This window comes from Miscanthus floridulus, chromosome 6 (assembly GCF_019320115.1).
Source record: "Miscanthus floridulus cultivar M001 chromosome 6, ASM1932011v1, whole genome shotgun sequence".
NCBI classification, from domain to species: Eukaryota; Viridiplantae; Streptophyta; class Magnoliopsida; order Poales; family Poaceae; genus Miscanthus; species Miscanthus floridulus.
Window position 1 is genome coordinate 26,330,372 of NC_089585.1, and position 21,794 is coordinate 26,352,165.

Genomic DNA, 21,794 nt, shown 5'->3' on the forward strand with positions numbered 1-21,794 from the left:
ATCCAACGGCTTCCACCTCTTCTTCTACCTCCGGTCGCACCCAGCTCTCGCCCCGCTGCCCGGCGAGCGCTCCGCCGCCACCGCTCACCCAGCCCCTGGCACGCGGCCCGCCTCTCCCCCGATTACTCCTTAGCACAGATCACAAATCACAGATTACAGATCACAAGAAATAATTTTCTTCTATGGAAGGACAAGGACAAAGGTTGGGGGAGAGGCTCGCCGGACCCCTAACCAGGAGAAGAAGACCTACCTCGCCGGATCCACCATGGCCGGAGCCGGATCCGCCATGGCCGGCGAGCTCACGCGCGGGTGGGGACTCGGGCGCAGGTGGGGCTCGTCGGGTGGTCGCCGGGGCACGAGTGGGGCTCGCCGGCGCTAGGGAGAGAGAGAGAGGGAGGAGTGTCGGAGAGAGAGATGCGCCGCCACGTCGTAGTCGCGCGAGGAAGAAGCGTTCGCTGTTTTCAGTTGGAGTCGGGTGTGGGCCCTACACTCAGAGAGTCAGAGGCACAGTAAAAAATCGTTTGCCACCGGCTCTGGAAACACACAGGTGTGCGTTAGCATTTCTGTTTCAGTTTTGCAGCACCCATGAATAGTGATCAATGAACATGAATGCTGCAGTAACGAACCCCCATCCTAGCTGCATGCTGTATATAACAGGCACGAGACATACGCAGCATTTGCACACGAACAAGTCTCGAATCTTCCAATCCCAACATGGCAATGGCGATGGCAACGAGCAGGGCGGCATCACAAGCAAGCCTCAAGAACATCTTGGCGGTGGCGGCGCTACTCTGCGCCGCCGTCGCAGCCTCCTTCTTCCCCCTCTCCTCCGCCGGCGTGTCCCTCGTCTCGCTGACCTGCCGCAAGACGGCCCACGAGCGCCTCTGCATCTCCACCCTCGCGCCGGACAGTCGGTCCAGGACCTCGCCGTCATCGCGCTGACGGTCGCCAGGAACTCCACGCGGGACGCCGTGCGGCGCACCACGGCCCTGGCCGGCGCCCGGGTCCGGACGCCGCTGGAGCGCGACCGCCTGGCGCAGTGCCGCGCTCTGTACTCGGAGTGCCTCCGCGAGATGACGAACACGATAGCCTTGGTGACCGCGGCGAGCTACGACGCTGCGGCGCGCGCCTCGAGCACCCTCCACTGGTACCCGGAGAAGTGCCAGAGCCTCTTGTACATGCAGGGGGTCGAGTCGGCCATGGAGCAAACAAACAAGCAGGTGGAGGGGCAGCTGATCGCCTCGACGGATCTCGACCCATTTGCGCATTTCACTCTCCGCGGTCTGCATCTCACTCTTGCCGTCGATGTGTTTTCAATCAAAATCCAATACGAGACCATGTTTCGAACAATGCACACGTTTAGCCATGGTGTGGAGTTCGATTCAAAGACGTACTAAAACAGATGACACGATGTTTGCATAAATCTTAGGTGACCACAAGTTATACATTTTGTTGCAACGCACGAGAAAGGTAAGCTTGTGTAGTGCAGGTGAGTCCCTAGTCCCTAGATGTGGTTCTCATGCTATCAACAACATTTCTATGGTGAGGCTATATATACTTGTGCTAAGCTGCAGCCTGCAGGTAGCTTCATTGGTTAGTAGCTGCTAAATGCATCTAACGCTTGGACAAAGCTGCTGCCTTCCTGATGACGTTGCCTTTTTGTGCCGTGTCATCAAACCGCCTGCTTATTGCTTTGCTTGCTGCTCACCTGTGAGTTGCTGTTTATATTGGTATGGTAGTAAACATATCAATGTGATGGAATAATCATGGGAGTGCTGATTCTGTTTTAATGTTAATTCTATTAGTTTATTATCTGTGAAAATATTTTCGCTTCACCGAATACAAGAATTGTGACTCTTGATTTTTTTCTCTCCCGCTATTATGTATTATCTATTAGTATATCCTATTCCTAAGGTAAATCTAAAACTACAAAAAATTCTATCCAGATAACATCATGAGTATTTTCTAGCTTCTCTGCAGCGCAACACTGGCCCTGTTTGGATCCATTAGCTAATACTCCCCCGTCCATGAAAGAATACAATTATGCTATATCTGTGCAGGTCAATTGAGTTCAAATTTGACAAAGTTTATAGTAAATAATATTAGCATTTATGTCTCTAAAAAATTTATTATGAAAATATATTCTATAACTAATTTAATGGTACTTATTTTGTATAATTTTTTTTTGTATTTTTTTATAGAAATTTAATCAAAATTTAAACTGTTTGACTCCTCGAAATACGATAATTACATTCTTGTGTGGACGGGGGTAATAGTAGTTATCTAGCTAATAGCACAAATATAGCTAATATTAACTAGCTAGGAGGGTGTTTGGATACACAACTAATTGATAAAGTTGGGTTGTTGTTGCATCTATTAGCTGTTATTATCTGATTTGTTTCAACAAGTAAGATAGTTGTTATCTAGAGATTTAGCTAACAATTATCTAGTCTATTATCTATATTGTGTAGATAAAAAGAGATAATTATTAGCAGACCGTTACTACAGTGGTTAAAATAACTAAGCCCATGTTTAGATCCTGTGGGCTTAACTTTAGTACAGGGCTAAAGATTAGTCCTTAGAATGAAGGGGCTAAAGATTAGCTCAGTGTTTCATGAGGCACAGGCGGTCCCCACAGGGTAAATGAGCGCCGGGGGGGGGGGGGGGGTGCAACAGGGCGAGCAGACGTAGGCGCGCAGCATGGCGCAGGCGAGCAGCAACAGGGTGCGGGCAAGCAACAGCAGGGCATGCAGGGCGCGGCGAACAGCAAGGTGGCATGTATGCTCCGATGCGCGTCCATGAGTGGGGGCAACTAGAGAGAGCGCGTGGGAGACAGCCACTTGATGTGGGACCCGTCGCAAAGACAGGGGCGTTGGAGTGTTGCCGTTTTCTGCAGATCCGTTTTGATGGCTAGCGGGCTCCGCTGACAACTGATGGAGGTGCTGTGTCCGCGTGTGTGTGCAGGGACGAGTGGCCCGCACGGGCAAGCACGCGCTGGGATGAGCGGCGGGCGTTAGACGCGCTTCTGTCTGGAAGTCGGGGTGCTGGTAAGCCCGAGTTGCGTGAGGAAACGAAGGTGTAACGTCTCCACTGCATGCATCCATGCAGATCGGAACACTGATGGTGGAGATTTTCTCCTGATGAGGTACTGATTGGCCGGAGGAGTAAATAAAAGATCGGTATATATATCGAGAAAAAAAAAAACGACTTTCCCGGGAGCGTTCAAGCGGGCATCGGTCTGCCTGGTGGCGGCTGTTTTTTGGGCGATTGCTGATAGATAGGGCGAGCTTGGCGTGTTTGAGACGTAGACGATGGTGACTTTCTTATCGTGTTGCTCATGAAAACCAAAGATTAATGAGAGAACCGGAGAGAGGCATCGCAAAAGTAGGATCGATGAGGGGACTAGTTTTGTTTTTTTTAGCAAATGAGGGGACTAGTTAGGAAACAGCCGTAAACCGATTCGAACAGATCGATCTGCTGTTCGATCGTGAATTCGTGATGATGGCGTCGCCGGCGACTACTCAAGCAACCGAAACGTCGTCCACTGGTCCCATGGATCGTCTAAGCGACGATTTGGTGTCCGAGATCATGTTCCGTGTCCCGTCCACCTCCGTGCTCACCTGCCGTGCCGTCTGCAGGGCATGGCGGCGCATCACCACTAGCCCCGTCTTCCTCGCCGCCGCCCCTTGGAGCTCATCCTCAGAGCCCGGCCAGGAGCGCTGTACACCGTCCCGCTGGCCAGCCTCGACGACGAGACGAAGCAACCACGCCTTCTCCGCCTCCGGTACCCCGAGTACCCCGCGTTCAAGGTCCCTCGTTCCGATCCGTACGACGAGGATGGCCTGGGCTTGCTGGGTTCATGCGACGGCCTCCTGCTGTTCGAGAGAGGCCGTTATGGTTTCACTTTCCTGGTCTGCTGCAACCCAGTGAGCCGGCGGTGGCTCATTTTGCCTCGTCCGGCCGGCATGATGCGGCCCTGCGGCTTGTACGTTCACAGGCCGTCAGGAGAGCATCGGCTCCTATACCTTGCCAACGACGACGACGACGAGACCGGAGAACGGCGTCGCACTACGTTCTGCCCCTCGGTGCTTCCCGAGCCCGCCGGCTTGGACCAGCGGCCACAGTTGTCCAGTTCTACACCTTGATCCCCGAGGCCTACCTCAGTTACCGGGGTAATCTTCACTGGCTGCGTCATCCCGATGTGTACGACACCGACAAGATCTTGGCGTTCGACACTGCGTCCGAGACTTTCCGACACATATCTCGCCCTCCGCTGGCGGATCCCTACAACGAGCAGCCCTTCCTGCTGGAGACAGATGGGGTTCTGACAGTGGCGGCCGTCCTCCGTGATGGTTCCATGGACATGAACCTGTGGGCGCTGCAGGATTACAACGACGACACTAGTTGGACACGCCGCCTCCGGGTCAACATGCCCTCGCCTGCAAGCTGGGTGATGAACGCTGGCGTCATGGGGCAGAATGTGATCCTTCTGAAAGCAGGTTCTGTGGCGGTGTTGTACGATCTGACAGAAAAGAAGGTGTTGAAGCAGATCAACCTTGCTAATTGTACCAACAACACTGTCGCTACTCGTCCGACTACCTATGTGGCTATGTGTTCCGGGATCGTGTTGAGCGGCATGCCTTCTTCGCTCAACAAGACCCCAATTAGTCATTTTACATTGGTACATTATTCTGCATATAAGTATGGATCCTGAAATTTATTTTCTTTTCTTTTTCTCAACTAATGACTAACTACTATCAAATTTCTTCGTTTGTGTATTTATGGATCAGTACGATATTGAATAAAATGTTTGCGCCTATGCATGGGCTAGCCATAATAAGAGTTTAAGCATAGCATATCTCCAAAGAGTCTTTCTAAAATTTACTCTCTAAACCATTATTTAGAATCGTTCGAGTAAAGAGCGTTTTCTATATCTTTGTTTCTTCCAACAACTTTTCTATATCTTGTGCGCACTTTAGAGAGCCATCGTCGCTCCCCAACTCGTAAGTTTTTTTGCAGTCGAGAGGAATTGCCGGATGGAGAGCGAATACGGATTTCCTCCCGACTGCAAAAGCTTTTTTTTGCTTATGCAAAAGTGGGCTGTGCTTCTTAGGCCAATTTAAGCGGAGGTTTCATGTCCAAGTTCCAACCCAGAGGCTGTTTGGATTGAAGGAATTTTGGAGGTAAAGTATAGGAAGTGCAAACGTGCAAAACAGAGGAAAGAAACTTGGAGAGAGTGTTTGGAACTCAGGAACCTTTGAAATACTGTTGCCAGCCTACCATTTCGAAGGAAAATAAACATCCACTCCCACCCCTTGTTTTGATTTTCTTCACGAAGTCCGAGGTGGCCTGCTGCATTACTCGTCTGGAAGATACTTCCTCCATCTGGAAAAGAATGCAACTACGTGTTGCGTGCCAGCCAAAGTAGTTTACATTTGACCAAATTTCGAGTAAATACTATTTACATTTACGGTTCTAAAATAATTTATTATAAAAATACATCTCGTAATTAATCTAATGATATTTATTTGATATCATAAATATTGATAGTTTTTTTTATCTATAATTGATCGAAGTTAAGATACAAAACAATGATACTATGCTAGAATTGCATTCTTTTCTGAATGGAGAGTAGCTTATTTGTTCGCCATTACGGTGTGAGCAACAGAGCAAGTGTGCTGTTTGCATGTTAAAAGAAGCATTAATGAGCCATCTGAGTTTACTTCCTGTGTTATTCCTATGTTGCAAATTCCTACGTTTCAAACACCCATCTATATTTATTTTCTATGTTTTTGTATTACTATATTTTACAACTACATTCCTCTCAACTTCCTGTGTTTTGTTCTATTCCTTTGTTTTCAATTCCTTCATTCTAAATACGTCCCTATCCATATTTTAGAAACAACGCAAAAAAGTTTTATCTCAATTAAACTCTCTCTACTCTTATAAAACTTTTATCATCTCTCTTTCTCAGTAAGTCATGAAATCTCATTAAGATTGGCCTTAAGGTGAAAGACTTGACAAGATGACGATGGTCAAGGGGGGCAAGTGTTGGACTCTTAAAGAACTTCAAATCCTTTTACATGTTAGCTAGTAAGAGCAAAGCTAATAATACAGTCGTCTGCTAGCTGCCTAGCTGTATGAAAACTTACGGCCAATCTATCAACCAATTTGTATAATAGTTAACCAGCTTATAACTAACTTGTCTGTCTCACAGAATTTTTTGGTTCTTGCCACTTCTCTTCTCTCTCTTCACCTCTCCTCCACGTCAGATGCACCTCACTTATAACCCCTTATTATACTTGGTCTGTACCCCCAACTTCTCCAACGGTCCAGCCCATTTAAAAACATGAATATTGAGAGTAATCTCTTAATTTTTTTTTAAAAAAAATCGTTCAAACCTGAGAACAGGGCCCGAAACTTCCGTAACCAACTCGGGCATTGGGGTCGGTGACAACTCACACCCCCCACTGCCCGACGGGCCAACCCCCTTATCAAAAGACCAAAACCCACGCCCGCAAAAAAAGACCAAAACCCCTCCCCCAGCTCCTTCTCCCGCTCGCGCTCCATTCCCCGCGCCCGCGGCCCGCTGCCAATCCCGCCGCGCGCTGCTCCCCCAAGCTGCCTCCGCCACGAAACCCTAACAATGGAGATCATAGGCGCTCGAGCACTTCTGTGCCCCACCGCTATCGCCCTGTGCCCTCCGCGCCACCTCCTCTCAGCCGCGACGGCAGCGCGAGGCGGCAACAACTCCGGTGGCGGGGCCGCGACGGCTGCGCGAGGCGGCAACAACTCCGGCGGCGGGGGCTCGTGGATCGACGTGTTCAGGCTTTGGCGAGTAGATGGGGAGAAAGATGTCGGGAGACCCCTGAAGCGCGTGGCCTCCATTCGGGACTGCGATGGCCCCTTCCACCGCCTGGCGTGGTCTCGGGGCGAGGCCAGCTCGGAGTACCGCCTCGGCTTGCTCGCCGGCGACCTCGACATCGGTGCAGTCCGTATCTGAGACCCCTCCCGTTTGCTGTAGTGAGTAACTCTGCCTATCTCCTCTCTTTCCGTGGTGAATGTTACACAGTTTCAAATCTCTCCAGTTGGGCTGGGTTGACAATTCATGAACCTAATGTTTCTGAGATCCCAAACCAATCAGTTAGGTTCGGCTGTCATTAGATGGATATGGATTCTAATATTTTTTTGAGATAAACAAACGTTCGGATTTCCTCGATACATGGATTCTAGCAGATGATTAGGATCCGATTCTTAACTCAGAATTATCCGATTGCTACTTAGCTATAAGAGCCCTGCCTATCTCTTTTTCCGTGGTGAATGTTACATTATTTCAAATCTTCGTGGTTTGCTCTGCTCCAGTTGGGCTGGGTTGACAATTCATGAACCTAATGTTTCTGAGATCCCAAACCAATCAGTTAGGTTCGGCTGTCATTGGATGGCTATGGATTCTAATATTTTGAGATAGAAAAACGTTCGGATTGCCTCGATACATGGATTCTAGCAGATGATTAGGATCCGATTGTTAACTCAGAATTATCCAATTGCTACTTAGCTATAAGAGTTTTGTACTTTTGCTTACTCCATGAAAGACTGGAATGACTGGATGCAAATGGGCTAGCCCATGAACCCGTATATAGGCTTGATTTTGTGGGTTACCCGTGGCAACTCGTAAAATTAGGCCTATATGCTGGTTTGCGGGCTAGCCCGCTTGCATCTAACCAAGTGCTAATTACTGCATGAATGTTCATGCAGTGAACCGGATGTTGATACAACCAAGGTGAAATTGTCTGGTGCGAGAAGAGTCTCATGGTCAGAAGAGGATGGCTCTTCGTCCTCTGCATCCCTTAGTTTCATCATGCATGATTTTAATTGAATGTAAGTATTCAAGACATAAATCACCTGAAACTCTAACAACCCTGTTTCAACCATGCTGCTAGTTCATTTAGTTGTTTTTTTAATGACCACACAGGCCAAAACCACTAACTGTCGTGGACAAAAAAAGCCCCAGCAGTCGAATTTAAAGATGTTATGTAAGTTTCTTCGAACATATGTTGTATGCTGTAGTTTTTTATTCTTTTGTGTCCCAGTGCAGCAACACTGCATGTATGCTTGATGATTAAGTTGTCTGAGCGGTTGTTGGGAACAGTGAGCCAATAGCTGCTGGAATGCGAAATGAACTGGACCCTCTTATCAAAGACCATGTTGCTAAACAAAGATCCAGCAAATTAGATCTACAACATGATACCAATGGTGATTCAAAAGATTGGGAATTCATTCCAAGTGAGGAGATCGTTAGCAAACTTCCTGATCCAAGTACAGATGAGATGTGGAATGCGTTGATTCTGAAACCAGACAAGTTAACTGGACTGGTGAGTTTTTTTTTCCAGCTCATTTCTAGCTTTCTAGTCATTGAACAGTGGATAGTTTTGTTTATAGTTCTTTTGCTTGCAGGTGATGGGATTGGCATTCAACAACCCATATCCTAACATGTTGGCTTCTGCTGCATACGGTGAAACGCTGAACATTCACTATGTGGATTACCCCAGCGAGGTTGGTAACAGATATATAAATTATAAATAAAAGTACAAATATGGTAGGCACTCGTAACAATATTAATTTGTTTTATTTTAGCTTGCTACCCGTTGATCAAAAAAATTGCAGACGCAGATGATGTTTTTGGAGTGGCATCCTTTTCTTCCCGCGATTCTTGCAAGTACATGTGACATCGGAGACCCAAGTAAGGGGCTCTGCCCTCTATTTATCTCAGCTGTAATTTCTCTGTGTGTGTTTAAACTTTAACCGATATGTTTTCCATGATGCAGAGATTTGGGATCTAAGAGAAAATTCTTGGAAGATGAGATATCAGCAGGATGACAAAAGGAAGTGCATCTGTAGTGAGGTTCATTGGAACCCAAGTAACCCTTGGATGTTAGCAGCTGCATCAAAAGATAGCTTCCCTATGAAGGTAATCAACAATTCATAGCTTTTTCCCATCTGTGTGTGCGCACACTGACACCAATATGTTCGTAAGTTCATTTCACAAGCTATGCAAACTGTCCTCACAGCTATAGAACTATCGGACACTTTTAATTGCTGTTGGCTATCACCAACTGTATACTGACTGGAACTATGGGGAATTCTCTGTTGGTGATGACCTTGACAGGGATTAGTATCGTGTCCGACAGTTCTTATATACTTTTGGTAACATATTCCCAACAGCATGATAACGTCAGTGAACTGCCAGAAACTCATTAGACTCCGTTAGACCAAAATAGGAGGGAAATATGGCTTACCAACAGCAGTGTTGAGTCTCTGACAGTGTGTAAACTGTCATCATTTGCTTAGCACTACTAGAGCAATAGCCGACAGCAACAGTATATCATTGGCTGTTATTCTGTCATCTCATTTTATAGTTACGTTAGATAGTTCGAATTAGGCGTTCATAAAACAGTAATCAAATCTGATATGCCACTAGCCCACCATTATCTTGATAGTAGTGTCACATTTCCAATTACTTCAATCACATTGTGATCAAAATAAGCTTCAACCAACCAAAGTGATATGTAGTATCTATCTTTATAGTGTAAGGTATCTATGGTTGAATAAAACAACTCTAGCTACTTGACAGTCTGTAGTTTTATGCCAATAAGAAAATTGTGCTAAGATCTCGTTGTTATTAATGGCACCATTCATGTGGATAGGTGATCTTGCTGCATGTGAATCACCAGTTTCTGAGCTTGAGGTTGCCTATCAAAAGAAGAGGGAAAAAAAATCAAGTTGAGTATCAATGATAACTGAAATAAACAAATAAGCATGAAAGTATTTCCATACTTGAGGGTGAGAATGGCATTGAAAAGTTTTCAATCGAGAAAGAAATTAGCAAGTTCTCAGTTTACAAAATGAGAATGGCAATAAGCACATGTAGCATCATGATTAGGAATTAGCAAGAACTCCTAAATAAACTGTGAAACCAATCGAGCAAGCAAATTTTTTCAGACTAGTCCTGATACAAGTCCAAGCACATCCAACTAGGAAGGTCAGATATTTGCATGTAGGTAGGTTTAAGTTACTTTACCTGGATTGGGTTGCGAGGATGCAGTAGGGCATCTATGTCTATTGGTATGATCGATGCCATAGTCTATCATGAGCTTTTTTAGAAATAAGACATTGGTTTCATAGTATTTGTTTGGTTTCATAGTATTTGTATTGTAGGCATTAAGAAAAGGCAAGGAAAAAAAACTGAAGTACACGCTCAACTCCATCACACAATTCCATATTAGATTTTGATTGTGGATGCATTAGTATATCAAAGTACAAACTGATCTTCTCACAAATTGCTTACAAGCAAAACCGAATTTCGGTTAGGGTCATTTGCAGAGATTTTTACCACTGCACATGCAAAAGTGTATGACTTACCTATAACACATGTTCAGTTTCAGCACAACACTGAGGGTTTAACTCCATTTGGCTAATCATGCTTTGCGTAGTTGATGTACCAATTGCTTGTGAGTCTTCATGCTTTCTCTTTCTAGACTTGATGGAATCATTTTTTTTTGAAACATTGGATAGAATCAACATCACTTGGACCAGTCACACCATCACCCATAGAAACACTCCCATGTGGCAGACCTTGATAGGGAAGACTGAAGTCTTAGTGGGTATTGTCTAAAAATCATATGACAAGAGGTAAGCACATATAGCTCCACTAAAACCACTTAAGCGTGAAGTAGAACATAAAAAAAAAACTACCTTAAATATTATGGACAATGGCATGATCTATGTTCAGATGCTCATCTTGCCAATTTTCTCCACATTTTTCAGTCATGGGCATTGTCATACTGTACCTTTCAACCAAAAAGAATAGCATACCATAAACAGAAATACGACCTCACTATGCAAATGCCATCTATCTATATCTATATTCTATCAGTCTCTTCTAAGTTCACATCAGGTCCACATCTGAAGCGAAGCTGCAAAGATAGACATCAGAATTTTGTACACAAAGAAATTCCGTGAGGGTTTAGCAAGTTCAGAACTTATGCACTTAAATCTTAAAGCACTATGAAGCTAATACAATGCTTTCTTTTCTTTTCGTTTGATTTCTACATCTTTCAGCAGTGTTATATGTTCATATGATATTCTCTACAGGATTACTGATAATGTTTACAAGAAATTACCTAGAACTCATGTTTAATAATTTCAGCAGTGGATGGTGTTGCACCATTAGAAGATCACCTGTAGTCATCCCATGACATTGCAACCTTTTTATGTCCTTCTGGAACTATCATGTCTGGATAGAATAACTTGAGTAATGCTCCCTGAAATGTAGCTACTTTCCTTGATTTTGTATAGGGATAAATTTCCCATAGCCTATAGGGGTGGAAGAAATAATATGGATTGGAATTTAAAAGGCACGTTTAAAGTGTATGATGTGGTTAAAATAAGTCAGTATAAATAATTCAGGATAACATTTGAATCAGCTCAATAATCTCAAAATTTAAATGCTTTGGCCATTACTTTATACAACAAAAACGCCTGGAGCTTGCACTTACCTGGAGCTCATGCTCTAGAAGTTGGTCAAAGGCACGAGACCTTTGCCGCGGTCTTCGCTGCACTGATGATGACGATGGTGATGATGTACCAGTGCTCTGTAGTGATGAGTAGAAGATGAGCCAAAGGGCCTCTAGCTGAGTTGGTTAGGTGGCTCGAGTAGCACTCCTCCTAGGTTTGAGCGAATTTCAGTTTGAGGTTAAGAAAAAAATCCCCTCGTCTGCCCCACACCAAAGCACAAGTCTAAGGTTTGTCGTGGTCGTTCTCACATTGGCTAGGGTGCCGCTGTGTATGGATGGGATACGGGTTGGGGGTTTTTCTTGACCTGCGTGAACAGGTTTTCTTTCTTGACAAAATGCCCGGAGGTTCTCTTACCCCCGTAGGTCGAGTTTTTGTAGAAGATGGCGCAAATGTCCCATCATCCTACTGATCACAGTTTGCACATTGTAAAAAGCTGATGTACTTTACAAGTGATCCAAAGTTCAAAGGTACCAACTAGGATTTTGATCAGAAAATCAAGCTGACGTAATTTTTTTGTTCTGCAGATCTGGGATACCAGGCACAGCCAGGAGGTGTTGTTTGAATTTGGAACTGGAAAAGGTATAATATCACATTTGTGCTGCCTTCTACTTTATTTCGTCTTGTTAAAAACTGGGACTTTATACTGGTCTTTCTCATCCATTACAATGCCAGCTATACAAGTTGGTACAACAATACTCCCAACAGTACACACACTGGTCCCGTACCTGAGACCCCTGTTTCGCAAGTACATGCTGCCAGGTTACACTCACACCCCGAGTATCTGACAGTACATCTGCGGAAGCCATTAGCAATCAAGGCCTTCGCTTCATGGAGGAATACTGTTGTTGCTGAACAGTCATCATGCATCCCCTTATACCCTGATGATTACACCGTACCCTCTGTGGCCATCACCTGCATTATAAGATCCATCAACTATATATTTTAGCCAGTTGTGGTTGGGTGATAAACTGATAATCACCCCACTTCTGCTTCTTTGAATAGGTGCAGGCATCCCATCGTGTAACATTGCACTGGGTATACTATGTTAGCCCACAGGATCACCGGCACGGGTGAGCCGACCACTCACCAGCGTTGCCGACCACAACTATCGTTGTCCGACCACACACTATGATCTGAGGTAGAAGAAGGGAGGGAGAACAGAGTACACACACAACACAAGCACTAGCGTTCGTCGGAGCTCTGCAGAGGAGATGGCAAACTGAACTCGCTCTCTTTACTGAGTTGCAGTGGCAAACTATATATACAACTCTATCCATCTAGTCCTAGTATAGCTGTCATGCTGCTACAGTGACTAGATGTGACAGCAGGGCTGACTTCGACGCCTGCCCTGCTGCGGTTACAGTGCGGCAGGTGAACCGTTCGGCGTCTGCCCCTGCTGTGGCTACAGTACCACCGCAGGGAGCCTTTTCGGCGCCGCCTTCCCCTGCCGTGTGTTCACACAGGGATGCAACAAATTATCTAACATACTAGCTGTCACTGGATAGTGCACATTCATCTTCCCGCACCTCTTTCTATGCTCCCACGATCACCATAGGGCCACAAGAAGGTGTTTGTCTAGTGGCATTGGCCACATGATAGTCATTACTTCTTTTCTGTCAAGCATGCAGGCATAGGGGTTCTTCCCTCCCGACTCCAGTGCTCTCCAGTACTCCTTAGCTTTCTTGCACTTAAGAAATAGATGAGCACCACCCTCATCCAGATGGCTACATAGGCAACAGCTTTTATCATCTATCTGTATGCCTATCGCCATAAAACATTTTCACCCTCCTAGGACAAGGAGGCTGTCGTATGTTTAGCCAGTGCCTGTCTCCTGAGTCAGACATGCTTACCAGAACTGTCTTCATATAGTTGCAGTTCAAATTACCAGACTCCAAGGACCTTGCTTTCATCTCATCTGTGAAAAATAGGCGAGACAAAAGAGTATTTTTGGCACACCTCTCAGCGTTATAGAGCAGCGCTGAGAAAGCCTTTTGCACAAATATCTTCTTTAGTTTAATCTGATATTTCACCGTTGTATCGAATTTAATGACTGGATCCACTGATGGCAAAAGCCCAATTTATCTATCATTGCACTTATTAAAGCCCAATCTTTATTGTACTAAATATTATTCTTAATTATGTGACTTGATTTATAGGTGTGGCCTCATTTTCGTGGTCTCCATGCGGTCAGATTATTACCACAGATGTTGATGGGGCAAGCGATTGCTGGAAGCTCGATAAGAAATGGGTATATACATAAAAAAAATCAAAATTATCAATAATATATCCATAATTTTGTTATTATGCATTAATGGTTCTTCCTGTATCTTTTTTATTTTCAGGAACCGAGTTGTTGGTCTACGCCTGCGTCTGGAGTTTGTGAGGCGCAGTGGTGCCAGTCTAAGTCCACCTTGGCATATGTTTCTACTGAGAATCTTATGCTCTACAAAATGCCAACTGAAGGATGCTCTTGGCCGTCGTGGGATGAAATGAGGACGAAGGATTCACCTGGGAAAGCAGTGCTAGTCTCACGCGGCCGCAGCCGTTTCTTCTGAGAATTTTGAGTTCAATGGTCTTGGAGGAAAACTAGGAAACTAGATTAGTGCATTAGTGTTATTGTGTGCATTAACACGCATATAGTTTTGTAGATTAGTTGGAAACCATAGCATTTCAGCATTGGCTTCTCTGGCGCAATGGGATGGTTATGTTAGAAAGTTCTATGCTCTAGGTGTAGATCTAGTAGGTTTAAACATCGTACTTAGGGTTCCTCTACTTCGCCCTGGCGCAGTTGCGCCGTAGCCGCATGGACGCCGGTGTCGAGGGAGCTCGACGCGGTGGAGTCCAGCGTAGAGGTGGCGAGGTCTAGTGGCGATGCAGAGGCGACTGTGAGGTTGGTGGCGGCTTCTCATCGCTAGCAGCACTCACTTTAGATCGGATTAGGTTTAGCTATTGGTGGATCACGGCGGCTCCGGTCAACCTCGTAGTCCGAGCCCTGATCTCCACCTCTTCTTTTATAGTGTTGTGCGATAGGGGTCCACTAATCATATTAGGGTTGGGTGCCCCCGATCAGGACGTAGATTCAAGGGCCTAATAGGCCGTTGGGCCTATTGGTGGAGATCAACTAACATTCTCCCCTTTGATTTCACTATTATTTTTCAATTTCATATCATTTACTTTTGTTCATTCCATTACAGATTAACGCATAGAGCATGTATCATCGTCACGGTCAATTGTCGATAGATTTAACAGCTACAACACATCACTCTGTTCTGAAGTAGATACTTATCTTTGGACCTTTTTTTGTCCAGGAATTATAGGTTTTCCTTTAAACCCATGTCGGCTACATGTTCTCTGAACATGTTGGGTGGTAAGCCTTTTAAAAGCGGATCCGCGAGCATCTTTTTCGGTACTTATATATTCAAGACTTATGACATGATCTTGGACTTTATCTTTCACAACATAATACTTTATGTCAATGTGTTTGGCAGCACCACTTGACTTATTGTTGTGATCATACTGTACTATCGGATTATTATCGCAGTATAACTTAAGTGGTCAATAGATGTCAACCACCTTCAAACCGGGTATGAACTTCTTTAGCCAGTTCACCTGCCCCGTTGCCTCATAACACGCTATAAACTCGGCATACATTGTGGACGATGCAGTGACGGTTTGCTTTGAGCTTTTCTATGAAATAGCTCCCCTGTGAGAGTGAATATATATCCAGACGTTGATTTTCTATCATCTCCCGCATAATCAGAATATCCCACTATATAGAGTGAATTTGATCTTCTATACGTCATCATGAGGCTTTTCGATCCTTGCAAATAACGCAAGACTTTTTTTATCATTTTCTAGTGTTCTGTTCTAGGATTGCTCTGGAATCTGCCAAGTGACCCGGTAACAAATGCCAAGTTAGGGCGTGTACATACTTGAGCATATTGCAAGCTTCCGACAGCTGAAGCGTATGAAACTGCTTTCATTTGATCGATCTCATATTGGTTCCTGGGACATTGAAAATCCCTATATCTGTCGCCCTTGACTATAGGAGCAGGTGAGGGACTATATTTGTGCATACTGAATTTCTTTAAGATCTTTTCTATGTATGTCTTTTGTGACAGTCCTAATACCCCTTTACTTCTATCTCGATGAATCTCGATCCCTAGAACAAACGAAGCTTCACCAAGATCTTTCATATCAAATTTTGAGGATAAAAACTTCTTTGTCTTCAGTAGTAGATTGACATCACTACTAGCAAGTAAGATATCATCCACATACAGGATAAGGAAGATAAATTTCCTATTCTTAAACTTTGCATAGACATAATTGTCCTCTACATTCTCTTTAAACCCAAAATTTTTTATTGTCTGATCAAACTTCAACTACCACTGTCTTCAAGCTTGTTTTAATCCATAAATGGATTTTTTAGGCGGCATCTCATTCGTTCTTTTCGTTCCATGACAAAACCTTTCGGTTGTGCCATGTAAACATTTTCCTTCAAGTCCCCGTTGAGAAATGTTGTCTTTACATTCATCTGATGTAATTCTAAATTGTAATGTGCTACTAATACCATTATGATTCTAAAAGAATCCTTACATGAGATTAGAAAAAAGGTCTTATTGTAATCAATTCCTTCTCTTTGCGTAAAACCTTTTGCCACAAGTTGAGATTTATATCTCTCTATATTTCCTTGAGAGTCAAGTTTTGTTTTATAGACATATTTATAGCCTTATGTTTTGGCTCTTTTAGGAATTATTTCTAAGTCCTAAACTTTATTGGCATTCATAGATATCATTTCATTTTCCATGGCCTCAAGCCACTTTGATGAATGATCACTTCTCATGGCTTCTTCAAATGTGGTGGGATTATCCTCTATTTAAAATTTCTCAGTGTTGTATACTTCATAGTCAACAGGAATAGCTGATTTTCTAACTCTTTGAGACCTTCTAGGGGCCTTCACATTTGGCACATCTTCTGTTTGAGGCTATTGTTGCTCCCCCTCATGTGTAGCAATAGGTTCTATACGATCCTGAAGATCGTCATTTATTGTTGCCATAGGCGGAATAACAATATGTCTGGCACCACGGTATCTTGCACTGTTGGTGCAGCGACAGCAGGTAGTGAGAAAAATAGCTCATGAATCATCGGAGTGGGCGTATACACCCGCTTCTCTTCAAGGTCAATTTCTCGAGCTACCATGCTCCCTCTCATCATTTCATTCTCTAGGAAGGCAACGTGTCTCATTTCCATAAACTTTATATGTCTGTCTGGACAGTAGAAACGAAAACCTTTTAACTTTTCTGGGTAGCCAATAAAATAGCAACTTACTGTTTGGGATCTAGTTTCCCAATGTTTGGGTTAAATACTTTAGCCTCAGTAGGACTCCCCCACACACGTAAGTGGTTTAGTGAGGGAACTCTTTCTGTCCACAACTCATACGGTGTTTTGGGCATCGACTTACTTGGTACTCTATTGAGAATATGAATGGCGGTTTTTAACGCCTCCATCCACAGCCTCAACGGTAAGGTGGAGTAACTTATCATACCACGCACCATGTCTATCAGAGTACGATTGCGTCTTTTATCTACTCCATTCTGCTGAGGTTCATCTGGTATAGAATACTAGGCTACTATGCCATTCTCCTATAAAAACCTTGCAAAAGGTCCAGGAACTTAGCCATATGGGGTATGCCGACCATAGTACCCCCCACGGTCGGACCTGACTATCTTAATCTTTAAATTGCGTTGGTTTTTAACTTTTGCCTTAAATATCTTAAATTTATCCTATGCTTTTGTTCTTTCTTTGATTGGATAAATGTAGCCATAAAGGGAGTAATCATCTGTGAATGTTATGAATGAATCATAACCATCCACTGAATCTGAGAGCTTTAATGGAGGAAGAATATTATTCTTAACTAGTCCTTCTATTCTCTTCCTCGAAATATGGCCTAAACGACAGTGCCATAATTTCGACGATGCATCATGAGCTCTCTTATGCCACGATTTCTAGAGTAACTCTCTGTCACCAGCTGCTTTATCAGCTAGGTAGCATGTCTTTGAAGAGCTAGTGAACTGACTCTTTATTCTATCGAGGTACTCGGTGACCGTGTCACACTCTAGGATTGAGCCCACAATTGCAGGTTTAATCGTGTTCTTTATCACAGCCAAATATTTCTTGTTGGCAGTGACCCACTTCCTATGCTCAAGGTCATAGAACATCTTTTAGGATTCAAAATCCCTCTCTTTAGTTGCCCAAGCAACATCAGCCTCGTTTGTCTCCCCTCACCGGTGTCATAGGATCAGTGAGACACGGTGAGATGACTATCCAGTCCACCTCAGCCAAGATAAAGGCCAGATCAATCTTTTTCTTCCACTCCATGTAGTTGTCACTTTGAGAGTGGAGATCTCTAACAATTGCATGTCTTGATTTTAACGTTGGTCAAAATTAAAACATACAACTGTTCTTATATACTAATTCTATATCACCGTTGGGCAGAAATAGAATTAATGCATAAAATCATTAAAATTTACTACTGTTCTTATACACTAATTCTACATCATCGTTGGACAGAAATAGAATTAATGCATAAATCATTAAAATTAAGATATTGTTATTAACAACGTTGGTCAGAAAATAACATCATAATCATGTCAAAATCTCTTTTTCTCCAATTAAATATCACCTTGGTTCAAAATAACTAGAGAATAAACTATTTCTTTAGCAGCGGAAACATGAAAAATTCATTATCTATTTTTCAGAAGCATTAAACTTTTCTCAAATATTCTCTAAAAATTATTCCGTTGGTTCAAATTTTAACAGAGATATTAAACTAGATTTATCGAAATCTGCTTCTGAAAATTAAATAAACTCATAACTCTATTTACTGTTTATTGTGGCACGGCCTGCAGCTACAGTACCGGGCCAGCCGCAACAGTGCGCGGCCCGGCCTGCCACAGCAGCCCACGCACGCGCGCTGCCCACACCCAGGCCGCAACCTGGGCCTGGGCCGGCAAAGTGGCCTCCCGCTCGCGCCCGCCTGGGCCTGATTCTGGCCCGGTTGATCTGTGTCGTTGATGCAGATCGGACGGCCACGCACGCGTCTCGACGAATGAAAACGGTGACCTCAGCGCCTCCGCTGAAACCCTAGCATCATTCTCTTCCTACCCTTTCTCTCTCTTCGCCTCTCTCCTCAGCGTAGCGAGCAGCGACCGAGCGAGCGAAGCGGTGGAGCGAGCAGCCATGGCGCCGTCGCCAACCCCCTCGCCGGCGTGCGTGCTCCCCAGCGGGTGAGCGTGCCACTGTCAAGCGGCCTGGCCACGGCGCCCCCTTGACCGAGCCCGGGCGAAACAGCTCCCCTAGCTCGGCCTTCTTCTCCTGCGCCGGTGAAGGGTCAGCCCGACGCATAGCGAGGTAGGTCCCTTCCCCCTTTTTCCCCTTCTTCTCCGATTTGAATCTTTTTTATTCTTCTCGGATTCAACTGATTTGGGGATCTAGGGTTAGGGTTTCTTTTCCCGATTTGATTCATTCGATTCGGTTCATCTCTTTCATTTAATTTCTATTCTTTCTATTTGTACCGAATGGCTCTCTTCCCCTTCCTCGTCGCGAGTTAGGGTTAGGGTTCGGTTGAACCCGATTCGGTTTTTCTCTCGGTTTTGATTCGAGATTGACGAGATAAGCCCCTTCCCCTTTTCTCTTTTGGATCTTCTTTCTTTTCCTTTTGGAGTTGAACCGATTTGGGGTTGGGTTAGGGTTAGGGTTTGACTCACTGGAGTCATTGTTCTTCTTCCCCAGTGAGTGCTTTGTGGGTTAGGGTTCGGCTTTGATTCTCTTCTAGGCCGAATCCCTCTTCCTTTGTTCGGCCGAATCCCTCTTCTTTCTGCTCAGATCTGAAAGGAGGTCTGTTCTTTTCTTGCCGCGCGCCGGCAAAGACGGCGGTGCAGCACCTTTCCCCGTGCGATGGCGGTGGTGACCGAGAGTTCAGTGACGTCCGCGCGATGGGGGTTAGGGTTTCAATCCGAAACGGATCAAACCCTTGTTCTTTCTTTGATTTATTTTCAATGCTTTACCCCATACTAGATCTACACACTGGCAACCTTGGCTCCGATACCATTGTTAGAAAGTTCTATGCTCTAGGTGTAGATCTAGCGGGTTTAAACATCTTACTTAGGGTTCCTCTACTTCGCCCTGGCGCAGTTGCGCCGTAGCCGCATGGACGCCGGTGTCGAGGGAGCTCAGCGCGGTGGAGTCTAGTGTCGAGGTGGCGAGGTCCAGTGGCGATGCAGAGGCGATGGTGAGGTTGGTGGCGGCTTCCCGTCGCTGGCAGCACTCATTTTAGATCGGATTAGGTTTAGTTGTTGGTGGATCATGGCGGCTCCGGTCAACCTCGTAGTCCGAGCCCTGATCCCCACCTCTCCTTTTATAGTGCTGTGCGACAGGGACCCACCAACTATATTAGGGTTGAGCGTCCCTCGTCAGGGCGCAGATCCAGATAACAAGTTATACTGGTGTACGTTCGAGGCACATAGATGAGATAGTCCATATTAGCGAGATAGTTCATACATGGTTGTGTAGAGCCGGAGAGTTATACTGTTACAGGTTCGAGACACTTGGAGGCCCATATGCTTTTTTCATGTACCGTACGTTTGTTTTCTCGATAATGACACTGTTACGTACGATACAAATGCCTTTCTCGATATGACAGAGTCTCAATTTCCGTTATATCATTAAATGGTAATCAGTTTATCAATAGACCTGTTTGGAATGGCTTGGGTTTATTTTTAAAGTCGGTGTTTCGAATGGGGCATGTTTGGAAGCCTTGTGATTCTTTTCACCTGGAAATGAGTTCCGATTGTATTTTCATGTGCACAACAAACCTCTTGTAAATCTTTTCCCTTGGAAAATTGTGTTTGGTTCATATGAATTATTTCTCAACCCTGAAAAAAAAAAGAATGGAGACGCAGTAGCCAAGTCTCTACTTTGCGAGAAGGGATTGTGAAATCAAAATCCAAATGCAAGTAGTACACGCAACAAATGAGACACTATTTGTTCGTCTCTTGTGCCCAATTTGATCTGAACATAATTCGAATGAGCAAAGCTGAGCTCCTACATACCTCTTGGCCCCGTTCAGCCGGCGTTGGCCACTGGAGCAGTGGAGCTCCATGGACTCGTCATGACTCATGAGGTTGATCAGCAGCAACACGGGCGGCGTTTTGCCAGACCATGAACACGGACAGATAGCAGCTGGCCGTTGAGCTTGACGCCGGCCATGTCCGCGCAGCATATGCCAAGCGAGACAGTGATGCCAGGCAACTTCGCTGCCGCGGTGAGCATTCGACTATCCAGAGGCCTTGTGCTGGGCAAATCGAAGCGGCGCGCCGGGGACATCTCCACTACGCCGAAGGAGGCGGCGTTGTCGTTCGAAGTGCACCAGGAAGTGCGCGCGCCCTGAGAACCACGTCCCTGCGGCTCGCGCACCTCGTCCCAGGCAGCTTCACTGACGCGACGCCGAGGCAAGCGGCGCACTCCGACGTCTCGGCGTCTGCAAGGCAGGCCATAGACAATTAGACAGTGTTCTCCTCGTCGACGGTCGCTGAAGTTGCAAGCGCAGTCTCGGAGGCAGAGGAGGTTGGCCGAGATGCAGGGGCCGATCGAGCCCTCGACGTCGCCGCTCCGCCATGAGATGAGATCTCGAGAGCCTCGGGAAGATCAGGCATGAGGTGAGAGACTCGTGAGAGACCGACAGACCGAGGAGGCCCGATATTTGTCGGGGGAAAAAAATGTGTAGTCTGCTCAGGCATTTTTATTTTTTCGGCTGTAATGGCCCAAAACAGCCTATTTTTTTAGGCTCACCAGGCTTCCAAACACTATTTGAAATTTGGCATGGTTTATGGGCTTGTATTTTACACGGGTTCCAAATAGGCTTACGCTTATTTTTAAGTAGGTGTTTGGAAGCTTTTTATTTTTTTTATTTTTTTATGTAGTTGGATTCAAAGACTTACTAAAACAGATGATGCGTCCAGGTAACCACACATTGACACAACTGTTAGATAATCTACTGCTAACTTGTGTGAACACACAGTAGGGGAAGACGGTGCCGAAAAGGCTCCCTGCTGTGGTACTGTAGATGCTGCAGGTTGCAGGCGTCGAACGGCTCACCTGCAGCACTGTAGCCACATGCAGGGGCGGACGTCAGAGTCAGTCCTGCTTTGTTATCTAGTCAT

The 21,794-nt window shown here is 45.2% G+C and overlaps 1 protein-coding gene and 2 pseudogenes across 1 annotated transcript; all 3 read left to right on the forward strand.

The window, feature by feature from the left end:
• The first annotated feature begins 714 nt into the window (after positions 1-714).
• Positions 715-1,397, forward strand: LOC136460380 (uncharacterized; annotated as a pseudogene).
• A 1,929-nt stretch (positions 1,398-3,326) lies between these two features.
• LOC136460381 (uncharacterized) lies at positions 3,327-4,714 on the forward strand (annotated as a pseudogene).
• A 3,750-nt stretch (positions 4,715-8,464) lies between these two features.
• Positions 8,465-14,347, forward strand: LOC136457917 (protein transport protein SEC31 homolog B-like). The gene is made up of 5 exons (XM_066457930.1): positions 8,465-8,553; positions 8,635-8,740; positions 8,826-8,968; positions 12,099-12,153; positions 13,731-14,347. The coding sequence occupies exons 2-5, from the start codon at positions 8,671-8,673 to the stop codon at positions 13,832-13,834; spliced, it is 372 nt and encodes a 123-aa protein (XP_066314027.1). The 5' UTR covers positions 8,465-8,553; positions 8,635-8,670; the 3' UTR covers positions 13,835-14,347.
• The last annotated feature ends 7,447 nt before the right edge of the window (positions 14,348-21,794 follow it).